This window comes from Sceloporus undulatus, chromosome 2 (assembly GCF_019175285.1).
Source record: "Sceloporus undulatus isolate JIND9_A2432 ecotype Alabama chromosome 2, SceUnd_v1.1, whole genome shotgun sequence".
NCBI classification, from domain to species: domain Eukaryota; kingdom Metazoa; phylum Chordata; class Lepidosauria; order Squamata; family Phrynosomatidae; genus Sceloporus; species Sceloporus undulatus.
The window spans coordinates 234094597-234116511 of NC_056523.1; the positions used below are offsets into that span (position 1 = coordinate 234094597).

General features: G+C 38.8%; 1 protein-coding gene and 1 long non-coding RNA gene across 3 annotated transcripts in view; one reads left to right on the forward strand and one right to left on the reverse strand.

Annotated features, from left to right (window-relative positions):
- BNC2 (basonuclin 2) overlaps positions 1-15818 on the forward strand; it is a 333536-nt gene extending 317718 nt beyond the window's left edge. The window contains exon 5 of one of the 2 annotated variants that reach the window (XM_042452219.1): positions 11935-15818. In XM_042452219.1, the coding sequence (XP_042308153.1) occupies positions 11935-12595 (661 nt within the window). In that variant the 3' untranslated portion in view covers positions 12596-15818. Of the gene's footprint in view, positions 1-3149; positions 3168-11934 lie in introns of those variants that run through there. The other variant, XM_042452220.1, reaches the window with a different exon arrangement.
- Positions 1061-18324, reverse strand: LOC121922605. Its single transcript, XR_006102194.1, has 3 exons — positions 18192-18324; positions 1492-1586; positions 1061-1111 (listed from the first exon to the last, which is right to left on the reverse strand). It is a non-coding gene; the product is annotated as an uncharacterized LOC121922605 (long non-coding RNA).
- Positions 18325-21915: the final 3591 nt, after the last annotated feature.

Below are 21915 nucleotides of genomic sequence, written 5' to 3' on the forward strand. Positions count from 1 at the left end.
CCATCCACCATGCCGTCAGGCAGGCAGCATGACGCTGGCTTGGGGGTGGCATTGGGGCATGTGTCATCCAAACGCCACACCCCCACACTGCCCCCCAGGTGGCACTTACTGCTGGTCTGTACAGCCCCTCACTGAAATAAAAAATTGGCAGTATAAGTTTTTGTAGATTTCAGTCTACTTCCTCAGATGCATGTAGTCTGTATAGATGCATATAGTCTGCATATATCTATGGTATTTTGAGAGAGAGAGAGAGAGATGCATCTGAGGATGTAGACTGAAGTCTATATTCTTTATTTCAGTTAGTCTCAAAAGTGCTACAAGATCTCTCTGCATACTGATTCTACAAACTAACACATCTATATCTTTGAATTCATAAGGGGGAGGTTTTATAGTACCATCTACTTATCTGATTGATGTGCTTTCTTTTCAGCTTTCTTTTTTACCAGTCTTGTCATGAGCTTTGAGTTTTGTTTCTACATTCATAGACATGAGCTGTAACATATTGGAAGGAAGTATGAATTTGCCTTCTATAGCTTTCCTATAATTTAGGAAATATAAGAACAAATAAGTCATTGGTAAATAGTGAATCAACTTGTCTAACTGAGATTATCAGCTCTTTTAAGAAGCATTCCTTCAATCCATATTTTGAACCCTATTCTAAAAGGTTTCTTCATTGTTGTGTTGTCTAACTGTTCCCAGCATATCAATCTGGAAGAAGGGAAGTACTTCCCCACATGCATGTTAACCACTTACATTCTGAGGTGAACCACTATCAAAATACATAGCACAATCTCAATTCTTCTGCAGTGCCTTTCAGAGAAATCAGCCCAAGCATTTGGCATCAGTCATAACTCAATAAATAATAAAGTATGAGGTACATGGGTGTGTCAGGAAGCCTTTTCAACCGGTCCCTTTTGAGGTACTACATCTGAACAGGCTTTTAACTGAAAATGCATGCCAGATGTGTGATGCAAACGTTCAGGCTCTTAGGAATAAGTTTACAGCAGTGCATGTACATGCTGTGGTAGCTTTACTGGGGTTATGTCAATGTATAACCTACCAAAGGGAGGTCATCATCATCATTCTTGGGACACAAAAGGCAGCTCACAATCTAAATGAACAATTAAAATATATAAAACAATTTAAAATATACAAAAGGTGAGCATTACAGTAGAATTAAACTATTACAATATTAAAACATATCCCACATTAAAAAAGTAAAATGTAATTTTAGAAGATAAAACCTCTTAAAACAGTACAATTAAAATAGTACAGCACGACTCTAGCTGATTCTTTAAAAACTTTCTGTTTTAAAAGCTTGTCTGAATAAAAAGGTTTTGGCCTGCTGATGCTTTGTGGTGGCATACCAACTTCTACACCATTATAGCACCACAAAGCATGTGACATCACTGGTGCAGGCAGACAAGTTAATTCAAAATATTTAGGCTTCAGGCATTTCTTTATTATTTCATTATAAAATTTGCATCTCACCCATCTTTCTTCTAAATATGGTGGTCAAGGCAGCATTGAAATTAGAGGATTCAGTTCACGGATTCCTGAATAGTAATAAATGTTGCATGAATGTTCTGAGGAGACAAGTAAGCACAAAGCTTGGATCAACCATTTCATTTTAAATATCACTCTCACATCAAAATATCTCAAGCAATACATCTCAGAAAATAGATGTTCATTAAGAAGATATTCTACTTTTCATGCATGGCCTACAGAAGGGCCAATAAAAACCACTGAAACTATGTTCCACAGGTATGTATGAAGCTGTGTGTACTAGATAGACATTGAAATCCTAGACAGCAATGAGGACTCGATAATCTCACACAACCAAGCCTATGAAGCCAGCCAAATTAAGTCACTGTATTCTGATGCCTACTGTATACTTTTATTGATCAGTTTTAAGTGCCCTTCCTTCTTTTTTCCTTCTGTTATGAGACATGTTGCGTTCAGGCAGCTGGTAAAATATGAGGCTGAAGTGTCACAGTACAACTTACACTATTACTGAGTAACTCTGGCAACTGCGCCAGTGGTTATGCTTGTCGTTTGTAATGCCTTTTGATCTTTAATGAACAACAATAGTAATACATTAAGAGTGTGCCTTGACCTTGATGCTTTTGAGCACACGCAGCTGTTGGGAAAATGTAATTCTGTTCGCACCGTAAGAGCCATCTCACTTAACACCTCAACAGGTATGTACTGAATTACCAGGCCTTTTCAAGAGTACAGAAGTCTCAGATTTTACTTTAACAAAGAATTACTCAAGCAGGAAAGACAGCAGACAGACATTTGCATGGTAAAAATCAGAGGATGCACCTGTTCAGGTGGGCCATGGACAGCCTGCCCAAATGTCATATTGCTAGTAACACTGGTGTGCATTCTGTAGTGATAACATTTCCTCCCCATTGCACTGGCTCTGCATTCTGTATGCAAAAGGCTTGATCGCCCCTGCCAGCAACCCAATAATTCTTGCTAACATCTTCTGAGTTACAACATTTATAAAGTTGCAAAGTGGAGTAAACAAACCATCTGTTTGGCTTTACCATATATGTCATGCTCTCTTATTAGCATATTACGATTCATTTAGTAAACAAATTTGGTGATTTTCTTCATGTCAGAGTCAGAGGAAGCTGGAAGATGATTAACATTCCTGGGACAGGCACATTAATACATTGCTTCCTCTGCAAAGTTAAGTGGCTTCTCAGGAGAATCACCCCTTGTTGACAAGATGAGACTGTCAATTTTGTTTGCCTGCCACATTAGAGGCCGTAAGGGGATGGCAGGCTCTGAGAATGAGGAGCAGTGTAGGCAGCATCATTCACTGTGGATTGAGAAAAGAAGTCTAATTCTGATAAATGGTCGACCCCAATACATCCTACCTGTTATTACAACAGACGTGCTGTATCTGTGCAGTAAATTAGTTAAACCCCTAAAGAGTGTGGTGAGAGCTTATCTTCAAGTGAATAATTTGAGTGGAGAGGGAGCTGTCTTCGTGACCAGTGTGAATGATTTGTTTCATATTGAAAGGGATTGTAATGACTGGGTTCCACGTCTTTAATTTGCAAAAAAAAAAAAAAAAAAATTGCTTGTCCTTTATTTCCTGCATTTAATAAGCACTTCTTTACTTTTTTTTTTAATAGGTGCTGAACTGTTTTTTACCTTTTGGATTTTCTTCCTATAAAAGGTTAATATTTTCTCAGATTCTATGAAATTCGTTAAAAGCTTTAGAAACAAATGTTGCACATGCTGCTGGAGTAAAAGTTGTCCACATTTCAACAAGTGACACACCACTGTCCTAAATGTTAGCAATGAAAAGAACTCAAATTAAGCATCATCACTTCTGGAAACATCTGGTCCAGTACACTTCAAAAGAAAATGTACACAACATGTGTGTCTGTCTGTCAGTCTTCTTCTTCTGCAGTGTGTTACATCAGATGTTTCCATAAGTGAGCGCCAAAGCTTCTCTCTCTCATTAATAAAAAAAGCAAGACCAACCATAAAGCATTAGAAATAAGGATGCAGTGCTATATCTATTTCCTTGAATTCAATATCTATTCCCATTGAATTCAGTAGGATTTACATCTGAGTAGACATTTATAAGGCTAGGAAATGAGAACTCTTTTCTATTTTCTGTATAGCTCAAATTCCTTCTGTTCATTATGATTTCAAAGAAGATGAGAATAATGGGTTTACCTCCGCCATAAAGTAACACTGGGAGTTACCCATGCTCATACATTTTCATAAGTGTATTGAAAAAGATAGTTCTGAGGTGTTCCTTTGAGCTTTGGACGGAGATAGATGTCCTTTTAGTGATCCAACTTTCAGAACTATCTCTCTCACAATCCTTTACTGTTTGTCATGTTCTGGAGGTCCACAGGAGTTGTATGCCAACTGCCTTAGCCTTTCACAAAGTTACAATTTCCAAGCTTTCTTTAGAGAAGTTAAGTAAGGTGTGGTACATACTGCCCCGAAAAAGTGGGCTGGAGGTGCCCAATTTTCCTCTGGAGGGTCACTGCAGGAGCAAAACTGCACGGTGGTCCTCCAGGTTTGTCTTGGCACACGCGGACACCATCATCAGTGTGCCATTGGCACACTGTGACGCATCCATGACAGAAGAGCAACACCTGGAGGTGCAAATGCTGGGCCATGCTTGCAGTCATGGATGCTTGCAGTATGGATGGTGCTGTGTAAAGATGGTGTTGTCCGTACATACTAGGATTCTGGAGCATGCAGATGCTGTGTGCTCTGGAACCCTAGAATTGGCCCCAGGCCGCCACAAACCAGTGGTCTGTACTGGGCCTAAGTGTGCATGTCTAAGGATGGCTTCCTAGACTACATTAATTTTAGCTGTTAAGGGCACTAATGGCTCTGTCACAGGTATAGTTATTCCCTGGCAGTAGTGTGTTAAAAGTGGTTTGTATTCCATGTTAACTACAGATTGAATCTTCCTTATTCAAAATGCTTGGGACCAGAAGTGCTTTGGATTTATTTATTTTTTTGGAATACCTGTATTTGCATAGAAATACATAAGGAGATATCTTGAGGATGAAACCCAAATCAAAACACAACATTTTATTAGGTTTCATATACACCTTATATATATATAGCCTAAAGGTAATTTTATACAATTTTAAAATAATTTTGCGCATGAAACAAAGTTTTTATACACTGAGCCCTCAGAAAGTAAATGTGTCACTATCTCAGCCACCCATGAAAAAAGTTTGGGTTTTTGGAGTGTTTCAGATTTCAGAATGCTAGATAGACTCAGCCTGTATACAGGAATCTTCACAAGACCCCTTTACCTTGCAAAACCTATCAGTAAGAATTACTTTGTCTTGACTTTTTTTGTTAAAAATTATTATGTGGATGAGCCTTAAAATCATAAAGCATACAGTTAGATCTTTGTTACACAGAGCAAGATATAAGACAGAGTAGGCTGCACAATGCTAGAATTACAGTGGGCTGTTGGGTGAAATGGATGCGAGTTCTGTTGTTGTTTTTCTACTGATCAGGAGCTCCTCTCTTCCATACACATTTATAGCATTATATTCCACTTTAACTACCATGACTACATCCTGTGATTTGTAGTTGGTGAGACACTAGAACTTCCTGCCTAACAATTCTAAATACCCCCCATAAATCCCAAATCCCAGGACTTCACAAGAAGTAGCCATGGCAGTTAAAGTGGAACCGTGATGCTGTAACTGTATAGTGTCAGCGGGTGCCAAATGGGCACAGTTTATCTTGCAAACAACACATTCCAGCACATTTTAGGATGAAAGGGCACTAGATGGAATTATGAATTTCGCATGTCATAGTGGTTTAAGTGCTGGAGTGTGATTCTGGATACCAGGGTTCAAAGCCCCACTAAGTCATGGAAACTCACTGGGTGACCTTGAGCAAGTCACACTCTCTCAGCTTCAGAGGAAGGCAAAGTCAACCAACCCCCTACAAATTTCACCAAGAAAACCCCATGATCGGTTCCCTTTAGGGATGGCATAAATCAGAAATGACATGAAGGCACAATAAAACAAGCTCCTTAAAACCAAAATGTGCCTGCTTTATCAGATTAAGATGTATTAATAGACTAAAAACCCTCATTAAAGTAATGTATTAGTATTGTGACCCAGATTTTTTAAGCTTTTGCTTTGTTTTGTTTAAATGTAATAAATGTGTGACTGTTGTGTCACTCAAAGGAGGGATAACTGATAGTAGCTGAAAGTACAGCAAATAACCTGATGTAGTAGAAAAAGAAGAGTTCGGATGGGTCTTATAAAAGGAGGAGTCATCATTCAGTCAAAAAAACAAATCCTGATTCCAGATTAAATGGTATTTTTGCAAAGCTGTGTGCTAGCAACAAGAGCAGCTTTTATTGTGTAGAGTAAACAAAAATCTAGAACAAAAAATGATGGTAAAGTGAAAAAAAAAGTTTTAATATTTACTGGCTATTTAGGAGTAGACCTTGTTTGTGTGCCTGAATAAGATAATAAGTATAATTTCCACAATTTTTTTAACCCAAAGAGAAATTCAGAATCAATGTGCAGTGGGGAATTCCTCCTGAAGGGAAATGTCTGGAGAATTTTTGAAAGAATCCAGAACAGTTTTGATAAGACGAATGACATTCCTTGGAACAACATCACACACATTTCAAGTGTTTTCAGATTTTATCTAAAGAAAATTTTTGAAGTAATGTCGGAAGCCTGTCCTCAGTTGAAACATCTGAAAAATCTAGAGGGAAGCCCAATTATACAACAACAAATACATAGGTAATGTGCTAAGCATTGGATCCTTTGTATTTGCACTGTTCTATTTGCAGCTCAGCAATACACTCACCAACCTACAGATTGCTAGTATAGAAACTGATTGCTAGTATAGAATACACTTTTTCACTATATTTAAATATGGTGGAACATCTGCATGGACAAACAATTCAGCTTTGGTTCATCCCATACGTGTTTTGGCCTTTATTTAGAGTCGCTTGATGGATCCAAGTTGTTCATCGATAGCACATAGCCTAACTTAAGTCTCATTGTTTTCATTGAGATGGTTCCAACCCATTTCCTCTCCATAATTATATGGACATTGGTGTGCATTTTAATAAAGCATCTGAACTGTAATGGATTTTAAACTCCATTATTTTGATATTAAATCTAAAAATGCAAAACAAACACAAAAATCCACCAAACCAATATATCAGATGCATATATCTGTTTAGATTTCCATATGATGTTGAAGGGGATTCTTCAACACCAGTGATATAGATTAAGAAATGAATGCAACAGAATCAATTCTTTTGGACTGTGGTTGCGTAATGGAAATCGACTACTATGAATGAACTCATGTTCAGAAGTTATGAACAGCAAGGCTAATGCACTGCAATGAGTTCATCTTTATTATTGCATTACACCTGAATCAATTGATAAAGCAAGTTTTTTTTAAAGCTAGGAATGGCACTTAATTGAATAAAAGTCAATGTAATTATATTAGCAGAAGCCAATGGTACTGCTGACAGCGGAAAAGGGACCTTGCTGACGAAAGTGCCAGAACTTGTCCACACATTTCTGCACATCGTTTGCCTGACAGATATTAAGGGCTGGTACATAGCTTAATTAGATTACTGATAGCTAGTGCTATAAATGATAAGTGAATGGGTATGGCATCACTTTCTATTGATAGCAAAAACGCGCTGCAACCTTTAACAAGTTATTATCAGCAAAGCAACCTTCAGTTGAGGACTGGAGGTTTTTCCACAGATGTACAATTCATGTTTCCTTGTTCTGTAATTTGGTCAATTTTAATAGTAAATTTCCATAGGTTCTTGACTGTTGTTTGTTGTCAGCAGGAAACAAAATGCTTCAGGAATAAGAGGCATGCTGCTCCTGAGCCAGACTGATATCAAAGTCAATTTACACTGTTTTAATGGGGCAGGGAGAAACTGGGAGGAGAAAACAGTAGTTTATCACATGGGGGAAATCCCATGCAGAAACAGGGGTTTAAATGGGGGAGGGGATGCAAAAGCTGGTTGATTTTCCATATGATGTTGCTGTTAAATTGGTGTTAATCCAAATGGAAAGTAGATGAAATGTAGACAAAAGCTGTTCCTTTTTTACTTTTGGAAAATTCTGAAAGTAAAAGGGAATAGCTTTTGCCTACTTTCCGTTTGGGTTAACAACACTGTAACAATGATGCGTGTGAAAATCAACCTACTTTTGTGGTTTTTTTCCAGCTTTTAAATCCCGTTTTTGCATGGGATTTCCCTCATGTGATAAACTCCGTAGATTCAGCTCACATGAAAAAACTATGATGTGACTGCCCTTCAAACACTGACCTGGAAGCTGCTCCACATGAGATCTGCTGTGATTGCAGAGCTGGCTAGGGTTGTGAGATACCTAGATTCAAATGACCATACAACTACCAAACTCACTGGGTAACTCTAGGAAAGCCACAAACTAAAGCTACCACACAGTGCTGTTGTAACCAATATTATTAGGTTGCACTCTGGAAAGCAAACATGTAAATTTAAAGTTTCCAATGACCGAGGAGAACAAATAACTGGGATCTCTTCCCTCTGTTTTTACCTGAAAGCTATATAATCCGTCAGTCTCTGTCTACTATATAACATCCCTGAGTTCCTCTATTCCAACAGACCATACTAGGAGACAACTGGACAGGAGAAACAGTAGTAGTGCTTCTTCTGCTCCCTCAAGGAACGCAAAGATGCACATACATTATTTAGGCACTGTAAATGTAGCACAAGGTCATACTGTTCCTATGCAATGGCCACCAGTCAATTTTTACTACTTTCCAAAGCCATGATAAAAACTGCTGGATTCTCATGGTAGGCTCATGAAGTTAACCACATGCAGCAGACACTATATTATTGCAGTGAACGTTGCCAGCATACTTCAGCTTGTTTGCATGATGCAGTAAGGAGCAAGCACACTTCATAGGTGAAGATACATTGCACCACAAACCTCTGTAATATTGCCATCCATGCACACTAACAAGAAACATAACTGAATCTAGTTAAGCAGTAGACATACACAATTGAGAGCTTCTTGTATTTTCCTGAGACCATTTCCCTTGGAATAATTTGCCATCTGACACCAGAATGGGTAAGAAATCTTTCTGCCAAAGATTTGTTTATTTATCATCCATGTATATGAACACTGTGCATCTGTTCAGTACAAATCTGTGGATGATGTGAATTTGCCTTTGTCTGATTTGATTTATGATATGAGATTGTGCGGTTGGTCCAGTAACCATCAGGACAACAGTGTAAGTGAGATGAGGGGTGACAGAAAATGATCTCATGGCTCAAGCATTTTTTAGCCTGCATTTTATTGTTTTAAGATTCTCTCTCTTTTTTAAAGCCAGATGTGACCAGACTGGAATGTGAATTTGTTCTCTTTCTCTTTCTCTCTGTCTCTTTCTCTCTGTCTTTTTCTTTCTATCTCCCTCTTTCTTTTGTGATCTCGATTTAGCAAAAGATTAGAAAGCTGATCTTATCACAAGGTAAGCTCAGCCTTCGTAAGTGCAGTGTGGGGGATATGTGTAACATACTTCAATGTTCAGAAAAAGTGGTAGTACATTACTTGCTATGAAAAGATAGTCAATCTCCTGGGAATGAATGAACAATATATGCTTTCCACTACGTCCCCCGTTCCACAGATGTATCTCTCAGTAGCTCTTCTCCATGGGGAGAAACCGCCATTTGGAACCCAAATTTACCTTGAATATCTGTCCACCCTTTAACTACAAACAGCCACCTGCCTTCTATCACAGGAGTACAGGCTGATACCCTGTTTGCTATATGTAATAAGGTAAATGAGTTGTGACAAGGTATGTTGAATCATACATATAGCTATGGAAAATTAAATTTGCATTGTTCTATCTTTTCTCCCTTGCTATAATGCATAGTTGAGTTCTTCTGCTATGTTTTAGAGCCCAGCTGGTTGAGAGATACACTACTCATAAAAGTGTTATTTGTACAAGCCATGTTCAAATAACATAAAGGACTCCAATTATATCATCCTTATACTTAGCCACCCTAGTCCTGCAAGGGATATCCGTGTGCAGAAAGGTCTGGCTTTGTACATCAAGAGCTGCAAACCCAGATTGGATCCAGATGTGAATCAGTCTTGCTGTGCACATTTGGATATTTAGCCCCTAATGAAATTACAAGAGGAGAATGAGAATAGACATTTACATTTGTATTACAATGTGGTTGGGGATGCATATCACCAGCCACAGTTTGTTGTGTTGTACACAGCTAAATTTGGATTGGAAATCTTGTTGTTGTTGACAGCAATGACAATAATGTTGTTATTGTTGTTGCTGTTGTTATTTACCATTTTATTTTCTGTCCTTCCCTACTGACTTGTGCTTTGAAGCTGTAAGGCAGAGAAGATTTTGAGGATCCTCAGTGCAGGCAGAGCCAAGTTCAAGTATTACCACCATAGTGTATATGATCGCTTATGACAGTGCTACTTAAGCTATGTGATGTGGCAACTAGCACCTTTTCCCCCCCATTGTGCCAGATGAGCAACCCATTGGCAAGAAATTGGAAAGAACTGGCAGTTGATAGATTATGGACCAGCACTGATAATCTCAGATTAAAAAGAATCAGAATTTTAATTTTAATAGATTTTCCATTCATTTTCATTGTTCTTTTTGTAATTTATTAATTCCCCTACCTGCTAATTATTTGCTTATTTTGTTCTCACAAGCCAGAACAAGTGACTTCAAATGTCTTCTCAGTGTGCAAAATTGCACAGATTTTGAGCATTTTTGCAGTTATTTTTTTCTCACTGCAAGGTTTTTGTTTGTGGAAGAAATGTATTTACGTGTGTGTGCGTGCGTGCAACAGATTGTGTGTGCAACAGATCTGCAGAAAACTTGCACAAAAACACTAGCTAAGACCCTGGATAAAGAGATATAGCTATGACACACGCCTGCAATATGTTTCCAACCCCTCATTTTCTCAGCTGCAGCTCCTCAGTGAGGATCAGACGAAGTAGCAGACAGGCATCCAGCTATTTTTCTGTAGCTGGACACATAGCAAGAAGAATCCATAGGGGGCTATGGGAGTCTGCTGCAGGTCCCTCTGGAGGATGTCACTGCTATGCACCCAGCTATAGGAACATACCTAGATGCTGGTCTGTCTCACCCCCCGTTAAGAAACAGATATGTTGACATGGGGAGCTGCAACTGAGAAACTGTGGGCTAGTCATTGTGCAGTTTATAGAGCATATTTTCTAAGCTCTGCAATGACTAAAAAAGTGAGTCATAAATAAGTCCACATTATGCTATCATAACTCACTAACAGTGGTGCCAGCCACTGTTTTCTGTGGAATTTGTTGAGTTTTGTGCAAAACCAAGTTTTTAAAGTAAAGAAACCTTTAAATGCAACCCCCCCCCCAAAAAAAAACCCTTGCAGCCATTGCCCATTTTCTTAATTGGGGGGGGGGGTGACTCAGTTTGCAGAGATACCCTTTCTTGTTGAAGATCAGGAAAATATTCTTTACACCCTTGGCCTGCAGAAATAAGGTCAGAGAGAAGGAAGGATACAATTGATTTAAACAAGTCCAATGCAGGAATAATAATGGGGGGAAAAACACCTTAGTAATAAGGCCACATTTGTGCCTTGAATCAGTGTTGAGCAGAGTGGAATCACATTCATTCACTATGACTTCCTAGAACTCTTCAGAATAAAATATTCTTCATAACTCAACATGAACTCCATTTCTCTCTTATGAATGAGGTTCCAAATTTAAGCACATATTTATAAATTTTAGTCACAAGGCCTTATCAAATAGCTTGTCCTCTTACAGTTCAAAGAGATTTCAGATTCTATTTGGACAAATGCTGAAAAATATTTTATTGTGTGTGTTTCACTGCCATTGGTAAGAGAATAAACTAGCTTATAGTATCCTTTGTCCCAACTAGTCAGTGCTAACAGTTTCCACTATCACAATGTGACCCAGTGAGTCCAATGTTGCACATACAAAAAAGATTCCACTGATTTTCTTCCTCCCTGCCTAGTTCTTGTGAAATAGTAGGCTTTGGGAAAGAGCAGTGCTGTAAATTCATTGATATTTTTTATTAGCCTCATATAAAGTACGTAACCAAAAAACACTAGAGATGCCATTTCTTGTAAGACTAATTGGAGCACAAAGACTTGAGAAAAACTGAGAGGTGGTGTATATTTGTAGCATTTTTGTCTTGCATTTGTAGGAGCATTGGTATTTGTCTGTCAATCACCTAATTTCCAAGGAAAGGGACAGCAGCCACAATAGTAGTCATAGTAGTTGTATTGCATGAAGTTACTTGTTGCGATCTTGATTTAATGTGTAAGATTTGCATTATAAACGTAATCAACAATGCTGTTTTTTTCCTCCCCATCCCTTTCCTCTTCTTTCCTAGACACAGTGCTAACATAAACCTGCACCGTAAACTGTTGACCAAAGAACTGGATGACATGGGACTGGATACTTCTCAGCCCTCACTTAACAAGGACCTCCGTGATGAATTTTTGATGAAGATATATGGGGCCCCACATCAGATGGGGTTTGATATAAGGGAAGATACATCCTCCCCAGCAGGTACTGAGGACTCACATCTGAATGGGTATGGAAGGGGCATGTCAGAAGAGTACATGGTGCTAGACCTGAGCACCACCTCCAGCATCCAGTCTAGCAGTAGCATTCATTCCTCAAGAGAGTCTGACGCAGGGAGCGACGAGGGGATTCTCCTCGACGATGTTGATGGGGCAAGTGACAGTGGAGAATCCTCGCACAAAGCTGATGCCCCAGCCTTAGGAGTCAGCATGGGTACCGAAGTCCCAGGATCCCTCATGTTTAGCAGCGTTTCCATGAACAACGGGGGGATCATGTGTAACATTTGCCACAAAATGTACAGCAACAAAGGGACTCTCAGGGTGCATTACAAGACTGTGCACTTGCGAGAAATGCACAAGTGCAAAATCCCTGGATGCAACATGATGTTTTCCTCTGTCCGGAGCCGGAACCGACACAGTCAGAACCCTAACCTGCATAAAAACATTCCATTAACTTCACTAGATTAGTTCAAAGACAGACTTGGTAAATGTCAGCTCTCAAGGAGAGCCTGGCATCTTTGAACAGCCATTTACAGACTTATATAAATATATATAAATATGAATATAAATATATATCTTTTTTTTCTTTTTTAAGAAAACGTAAAAACACCAGGTGCTTCCCCTCCCCCTTTTCCTCCCTAAGTTTTGTTTTGCTTTGTTAAGATTTTTTATTTTGTGAGGGTTAGCCTGGGATGAAGTTTCCACTGCTCTAAACAAGACAAAAACAAACAAAAAATGAACAAACTTGCATTTTAAAGCCCCACTTTTATTATGAAATACGTGGTCATCTCCAAAGAGACTGTTTCTTCTACCTATGACTGTTGCCTGCAATCTTAGAAAAAGAAGGGGCACAAAATGGAAAACCCCCAAACGAACAAAGCACTGCAGAGAGAGAAAGAGAGAGAGAGAGAAAGGATAAAATAACAACTTCTGTTGTCCTTTGTGTATTTTAAACCATTCAGAGGACCGTCAACGATGCATGGCTGTTACACTTGTATATATTGAGCCTTGAAGGGCCCGTGATGTAAAACAATTGTATTGATGGTGATTTAATTTTTTTCTTTTGGTTCTTTTTTTTAAACAGAATTTACATTTACATCCAGCGGTTAGATATGTGGGGGTGGGGGGATAGTTTGCTGGCTCGCTCTATTCATTTATATTAGCTTCAATGCACATTTTTTTTACAAAAAGAAAATAACACAAGGTCTTTTTTAACTACCTGCTAGAGAGGCGTAATAAGGAGGTGCTGGCATGCTTTAGAGCACCCAATTGGATACAGGTTTTTTTTGTGTTTTGTTTTTATTTTTATTTTGGGTTTTGTTTTTGTTTTGGTCTTGTTACTCTTACATAAATCCAGTCATGCACTTTTTTCTTACACAATGTGGGGATGTGTAATAATATCCATGCCCTTTTTTCCCTTAAAAGTATTGCCATACTTTCAGTGTCTTATTAAGAAAGAGAGAGAGAGGAAAAAAAGAATACACTTTGTTACAAGTGGTCTGGTCAGTATGGAGCAAGAACGCCGAACAAAAAGTGTTAAGTCTCGACACGGAGCTGCCAACTTTGCACAAGTTTTCGGTAACCAAAATAGAATCAGATGCTGTTAACTACAGGCCAAGATTTTGGCAGTCAGAAAAAAAAAATCCTTGGAAACTGGGAGGAAGGAAAGAATAGATTGACATGTTCTCAGGTTCTAAATATTATCCATACCCACAAAACAAGGCCATAGTTCTTTTTTAAAAAAGGAACTGAAAGCTACACAGTCAGAGATGATAGAGATATTTCTTTAAATAAGAAAATATAGGCATTCAGGAGTTATGTACCTGTATCTTGGACTGCATTCCTGTGCATTCTTATCTGGAAGTAAGTCCCATAGAATTTAAAAGGGCTTACTTCCAAGGAGACATACATAAGATTGCACTGTAAGTTGTGTGGTTGCCACAAACTGACATCATTATCACCTCCCCCCCAATATTTTCTAATTGACCTTCTATAAAGGCAACATGTAAGTTAATTTCTTTATATCAGACATTTTTCTCCACTCCAGGCCATTGGTTGCCATATGCAGGATGTATCAAAAGACGGAATGTGATGGTGTTTTATCACATATCCCTCTCCCCAAATTGTACTATGGAGACACATGTCAAAGGCAGTGTGGGAGAGATGGGTTTACAACAGCTACTCCTTACCCATAACATTTATAGGGATCTGAATATGAATTCCCCAAAACAGATTTGGATGTCCTCTCCTGAAGACTAAGGCTTTAGTTGCATTAAAATGACAAAAACAATTCTGACTTTTGCAAAGTTGTTCAGTGTGCACCAGAGAGTTCTAGCGTATGATTAAGGCAAGCTTTTATAGAAGCAATCCAAAGCCGTTAATGGCACAAGCACTTAAAGTTTGGAGAATATGTGAGGATTTTTTTTCACTGGGTAACTTCCTCTTTGGAGAAATCAGAAGCTTGTGGCAATGGTGATGGTAGGAGCGGGGGTACCCAGGATGGTCTTTTGTACTTTCCCGACACAATTTTTCAGAGAAGAATTACACTAGAGTTAGGAAAGAGCACATCAGAAAGGAAGCCAATGATTAAGGAAGACAGGGAGAAGCTGGTCTCCAAATCTTTTGTTTTGCTCTGTTTTGTTTTGTTTCTGGTGTTTACACATGTTGTCTGAGCATAGCAAACCACACTGGCAGCCTACCTTACCACAGCATACTGACTGAATGATGATATTTACTCAAGCTTAGTCTACAGCCAAAATCATTATGGTGTGTGTCATATAACAGATCCTTTTTTAAAAAAAAAAGAAAACGGGATATACAAGGAATATTTCCACATGCTGTGTATTTCTAGCTCAAAGAGAATGTTTTTCTTTCCTAGAACATTTCTCTTGTAACTGCGAAACCAGAAATGCTTGGTTGTTTTCAGCTTCCAACTTGAGTCTGTTATGCAATTTCAGCAACTGTGAGTTGCATATCAGCAAACCAGTCTTGTTAATTTTACTACAGGAAACTAGTCTAGAAAAATAATTTCCCTTTTCACCATTGGAACCAATTCCCATCAGTTTCTATGGGACTTCGTCCTGACTAACATTAGCTTATCTGGGAACATTGTGAGCCACAGAAGTATTTCAAAAAGAAAACAGAAACACTACTTGCTGTATCTCCACGTGTGTGTAAAAAAGAAAAGTCAAATGCCTTATTTTAGGCCACATTTGCTTCTTTTGAAACAGTGAACACGTTATTGACCGAATTCATAGACTCTTTAAAATGTTACCAACCAGTGTGTCAAAAATATGTTTATATCAAAAATATGTTTACATCAAACCTCCACAATTTTTGCTGACTTGATTATTTTTCATTGTGCTTTGTCTTTTTTTTCCAAAGTCTTAATTACTTTTTTTTATAAAATTGAATGAAGAGATGCTTTGTTTTGTTTTACGCTGCGTATGTACCGTATGCTTGTGAAAGGGAACATAGAAAAGTAAAGGTGTGTTCTTCCTAACCATATGAACCTTTGTAGTGTTATCTGTACTGCACTGTCTCTTCAAACACCCCCAAGTTATTAGGAACCAAGTGAGAACAAATACTGAAAAGGCAAAACAAACCAATTGCTAAATGATATCTAAGGAACAAAAAACACTGTTTTTGAAGTATGTATGGTATAAATAAATATCATTTTTAATGAAAAACATATTTGAGGTATATAAATAATTCTTTCCTGAAAAATCACTGTTCTGCATTCTCGTTTTACTTTTGTTTCTGCTAAAGGTCAAGTGGCTTTGGTAAAACTAGACTGGAAACTTAAACATCATCAAGTAGACCTTATTCAGCAAATGAGTTGCACAGACAAACATCTGTTTGTTGCACAAAATGAAACAAGATGGCAGATAAATGTAATGAATCAGAGAGGAATAGGCAGACGGTTTAAGCATTAACATTCTTTCATATCAACATTTCTATCAACATTTGAAAGTATGACAGGGAAAGGATCATGGTTATTGTAGATCCCACACATAAAGCTGTTTTAAAATTACAGTTGGCCCTCCATATCCACAGATTCTGCATCCACAGATTCAACCATCTATGGCTTTAAAATACAGCACAGTCGGCCCTCTGTATCTATAGATTTTTTTATCCACTGATTCAATCATCCACAGTGTGAAAATATTAAACAACATAAATTCCCAAAGTAAACCTTGATTTTCTCATTTTATATAAGGGATGCCATAGTATGATGCCATTGTATTTAAGGAGACATGAGGATCCACAGCTTTTAGTATCTACAGAGGGTCCTGGAACCAAACCCGAGTGGATATCAAGGGCCCACTGTATTTGTCAACCCTTTTGCATAAGGCAGTTATCTACAAATTGGCTGTTGATATACATGCCAAAAGAACTGAAGTGTCCCAAAATGTTGTGCCAAAGGAGCTGAAGTGTTCCTTGAAAGATAAAGCCACCCTTTTGGATATATCCACTATTCTGTGCTCACCAGTGCAACAAAACTGGGTGACACTCATCCTCCTCTCTCAAGCATCCATAGCATCCCTAGGGTTGGTATCACCCACTGCAGGAACTCATGGTATCACCCCCCACTATCAGCTTCCTCCCATTTCACACCATATAGGATCCTAATAATGCTCTTTTTTCCACTAATGTTACTCATAAATCATACAACGCGCCCACGTCATACGTGAGCACATTATATGTGCATTCAGCTTACGCTGAAAGCCACACGACTACGAGGAAATGGTGTGCTGCGTGCATGAGCCCCATTAATTTCAATGGGGCTCAAGCACACGCAGAACTAGCCTTACGTGGCGAGGTCCGAAACTGATCCCCGCATAAGGCAAGGGTACACTGTAATTCCAATAGACCACAGAATGTAATACTAATAGCTGTGACATAAAACAATTAGCAAAACTAAAATTACACCTTCAAATTACAATAGCATATGCACAGGCCTAAATGTTTTTACATATACAGAGTGAAGATTTGGTTAAAAGGTGAGGTTTTTAAAGAAAATTTTAAAAGAACTTAAAATTTTCAAAAAAACTTTCTAAAATTTTGAAATTTTAATTTAAAAAAAGATCTGGGACCTCTCCTTTCTCCTCCCGCTGAGCTTCACCCCACTCCCACAAATGCCACAGCCCATTTTTGCCAAAAGAAATGTCACCCCCATCGAGGGAGTCACCCCCTATACCTCCCTAATGATGCCACACCAAGCAATATATGAGCACCACTATTATCTTAAGGGCCAGAGTAATCTTAAAGCTTTCTAGCAGCTGCTGACAGTTGGTGTCGACTGTAAGGAGTGAGTCTGACTAATTCTGTGGGGAGAAGAGTTGTAGGCTGGACTTTACTGACGTACCTCATGCTAGAACCAAGAGTCAAAGGATAATCCCCAAAGGATCACCACCATTTCTCAGTGCTAACTAGAAAAAGGGGAGATTAGGACACGAGAAGGCACTTCACTGGATTGCCCTACACCTGAAACAATAAGGTCTGTCCCTTATTCTGGGTGATGCTCAAGAGAATATTTGTTAGTGTTTTGCGTCAAAATGTAAATTAAAAGGGCTGTGCTTAAGATATCAAAGGTTTAGGCAATGCTGTCTTAAGGGCTTAGTTGTAAAAGAAAAGAAAAGGAGAACACAACTTTATTAGGGACAGCGCCCTTCAGTATAGATTGCTAGGTGTGTGTAGATTTGTTGTATGCCTTCAATTTATTTTTGACTTGTGGCAGCCATCCCTAAGGTGATCCCATCACTGTGTTTTCTCGGCAAGATTTCTTCAGGAGAGTTTTTCCATTGCCCTCCCCTAATGCTGAGAGAGTGTGACTTGTCTGAGGCCATCCAGTGGGCCTCTGTCACCAAACAGAGATTCAGACCCTCGCCTCCCAGTGTCCCAGTCTAGCACTCAGTCCACTACACCTCACTGTCTCAATAGTGCTGAATAGCATCCACATATTTGCTTTTCAGGGGAAAGGAGAAAAGCCACATCCTGACAAAAACATTGCTGCCAGCAGCAGAGTAAATGTGCGTACATTTGCAACATTTAAATGACCTACTTGAGTCTTCTGGTGATGGAATAGAACAACTCCAGACTCCCTCGTGCCATTTTGAAATGATAAGGTTCCTTTAAAATGTTCACACAGTGGGCTAAATTTTGCAAATACTGTTCAGATGCCCATGCATTCTAAGTCATACTTGTATTGAGACGTGTGGTGCAACCGCAATCCACTGTTGTAAAGAACTGGCAGGAATGCAGCTGATTAATGTTTAGCTCTACAGCTCAAAAAAGTTACATATTTACTATGTACAGTATATACTTCACCGTATGTCAGGGAAGACAATTCACCTTGAAAGTTCTCTGGGCACCTCAGTTTTGCAAGTACTTTCTTCCACATCACGACTGCTGGTAACTGTTTCTCTGTTTGTTATTAATTTTATATCCCACCGTTCCCCTGCCAAGGGGCCCAAGGCAACTTACAAATTTTAAAATAAGTGTTTAGCTTTTAAAAACATCCTTGCTAAAGACAGATTAAAACTGGCTCTTTTAAAGCTTTCTAATTCTTGAGTGAAACAAGTTGGAGAAAAGGGAAGTGACAAATACATTGCTAAGAAAGGTACAGCAGCAGCAAAATGAAGCTGTTTTTGGCTTCCAAGGAGTTCTGGCTAGTCCCATTTTATACTGCCTAATGTGTTTGTACACTTGTTCCTCCAGATTTGTGGCTTTGACTTTTGTGGATATGATTATTTACTGATTTTATTAATATGTTCTTTCTAGGAATATCTAGGCCCTCCAGTGTAACTCTATGGTCAACTTTAGCCAAAAGTCACACTGAAGGACCTGGAGATTTCTAGAGAGAATACTCTACTAGGCATTTGTAGCTCCTCCAGTGCAATTCTGCGGTCAGTGTCTGGACGATGTTGACCACAGAGTTGCACTGGAGGACTTGGAGATTCCTACAGAGGCATTTGTTATTTGTGGTTTTTTCACATTCATGGGGCTCCAGTGCTTCTAATTACATCAAATCTTTATTTTAAGGAAGTGCTCATACTCTTTCTAAAGTAAGGGTGGAGGTGAAGACTTGAGCCTCTTTGTTTGCTCAGGCACATTTCGGAGGGGACAAAACACACACACACACACTTCTCCTTTTCCAAATCTGGGTCCATTTTTCCCAGCCAGGCTCTAAAACATGAGGTATATATCACAGCAATGCTTGTGCATGGAGGCTACCATAGATGACAGCACAGGATGGGTGAAGTACCTCGACCCCCTACCAAATTGTTTTCCCATGAAAATGCAGCCTATTTCCATAGCCGTGTTGTTTCAGCTAACAAATTTGGATGAGCATCCCATTTGCTATAAAAATCCAGTCTAAACCCAACATTGCATTAGCAAATTCCCAGTTGCACGAAAGCAGTCCTCCACCGTTCCTGCAGTGCTCTGAACCAACCAAATGCCATCACTGAAAGGTATCCAAACCATACAAAACCATCGGAGGTGGTGCACTAATTCTGTAAGCAAAACGACCACATCTGATTTTAGCACATTGTCCCACTTGATATATTAGTGATATTGATTTTATTTTATTTTATTTGCAGCTTTGGAATATTTTCTAAATATATTGGAACACTAGGAGCATTCACCACTTGTATGTTTACTCAAAAGTAAGTCAAACCCACTCTTCAATGTAACTTATTCCCAGGAAAATATACACAATATGATGAAATTAAATCCTCCATGAGGTTTAGCCCAATGTGGAGGAAGCAATATGAGAGATGGCCAAAGTGCATTAGGTGCCATTCATTGATAATAATTCAAATTAGTACACTGTCTCTTAAGGAGTTGAGGAGATGGGGAAATGGCTCACTTCTTTGAGGTATACATTTCCAAGGTGAAAGTCCCTTATCCTCTTTAGATGTGGTGGTTCTTGTTCTGTATCTTGATTTGGGCAAAAGATCCAGGATGTCTACAATATGTTGGTTTGTGACCAAGCATTCCAAGCCAATTGATTTATCCTTCTGGGTAAAAGCCAGTCTAGCAGGTCTGTTTATTCATTTTCTTGGTATTAGATGCATCTAAAAACATATCTACCTAGTTGTTTAATGCAATGGTTTCTGCATTATCTGATGTTGCTTATTTTGAAATATGTATAGTGTGACAATGTAGAATAGATCTGACTTATGGAAATAATTCTAGATTCTGTTATTCCTTTGGCAGATTTTTTTTTTTTTTTTTTTTTTTGTATACTGTATGTGTGTTTGTGAATTACTTTTTTTTCCAGAATTGTGTAATAACAGGTATACATTCCATCCCTATCTGAAGTTTTATTGATGAACAGTTTTAGAGGGTTACCTATTATAATTATATAGAAGTATTCTACAATCTTGTCACACTGCCTTCCATGGAAACTGGAAACAATGATGAAGAACCAATGTTTTCTGCATAATACAGATGCCCTTAAGCATTGTCCTAATTTGGTTCTTAGGAAATGTAGGATTGTTGGGTTTGTAAAGTGCTATGTAATGTGTTACTCAGTTTGCAAATATTTTACACACGATCATTTTCTTATGATATGAAGATGAGATGGTTTTCAATGGATTTTTGGCACATTGAGCATCTCTGGCTGTATGTCACTTCAGTAAGTTATCTCAGCTTGCTTCTCACTTCTGATTTTCTTTTCTTTCTTTTTTTCAGATTTTTTCAGGATCAAAATAGTTATGATCTGAACCCCTTGGAAAATTCCACTGAAAATCTGCAAGAAATTACTGTGTGAATTGTTCCTTTGCTGCATTCCACAATAATGTTCCTATCCAGCAAGTGAACTAAAACAGTGGAGGCAGATTTAACATACGATTTGCAGCACTGTGTTGCAAAGACTAGGCATGATTTTTGCAAAGGCTAGATGCAAATGGGCATCTGAACTGTGATGCATACCCACACATGAGGTATCCCAACACTACTAGTGCAAAAGAAAGGCCATACATTTCTGTCCAAATCGCAATACAAATATGAATGCACCATTGTCTATATATTTACATTGGCATCAGTTATGCGGGTGCTATTCATGACTGTATGTGAGTTGGTTCCTAGAAATTAAGAAATGATGGCCAAGTTCCTGCATCAGGAAATGTAGTGTAAAGGTCCACCCAGGCAGAATTACACCAGATCTCCCCGCTCACAGGACTTACCCTCCTTTTCCAATGCTCCCCATTACCATTGAGGATGGAGCAAGCTTGTTTTCTGCTGCTCCAGAGACTAGGACCCGGAACAATGGATGCAAGCTGCAGGAAAAGAGATTCCACCTCAACATTAGGAGGAACTTCCTGACAGTAAGGGCTGTTTGACAGTGGAACAAACTCTCTCGAAGTGTAGTGGAGTCTCCTTCCTTAGAGGTCTTTAAACAGAGGCTGGATGGCCATCTGTCAGGGATGCTTTGATTTGGATTTCCTGCATGGCAGGGGGGTTGGACTGGATGGCCCTTGCGGTCTCTTCCAACTCTATTATTCTATGAGTCTATGATTCTATGATTTAGTGGCTAGTGGAGAGCAGGCCATCAGAGATGTACAGAGATGTGTCATCATCTTCCAGGAGAACGTCTGCAAGATATTTCCCAAAAGATATTTTCATCAGTGTACATCTGGCTACAGGGACATAACCAGGTACTTCTCCAATGAATCCCAGAAGGAAAAAGTCTTGGGCAGATGGGAATTACTATTTGAGGGACAAAATTACTTCTTCTCTCCACAGTGGCCACAAAAAGACATACACAGGTATAGGCTAGA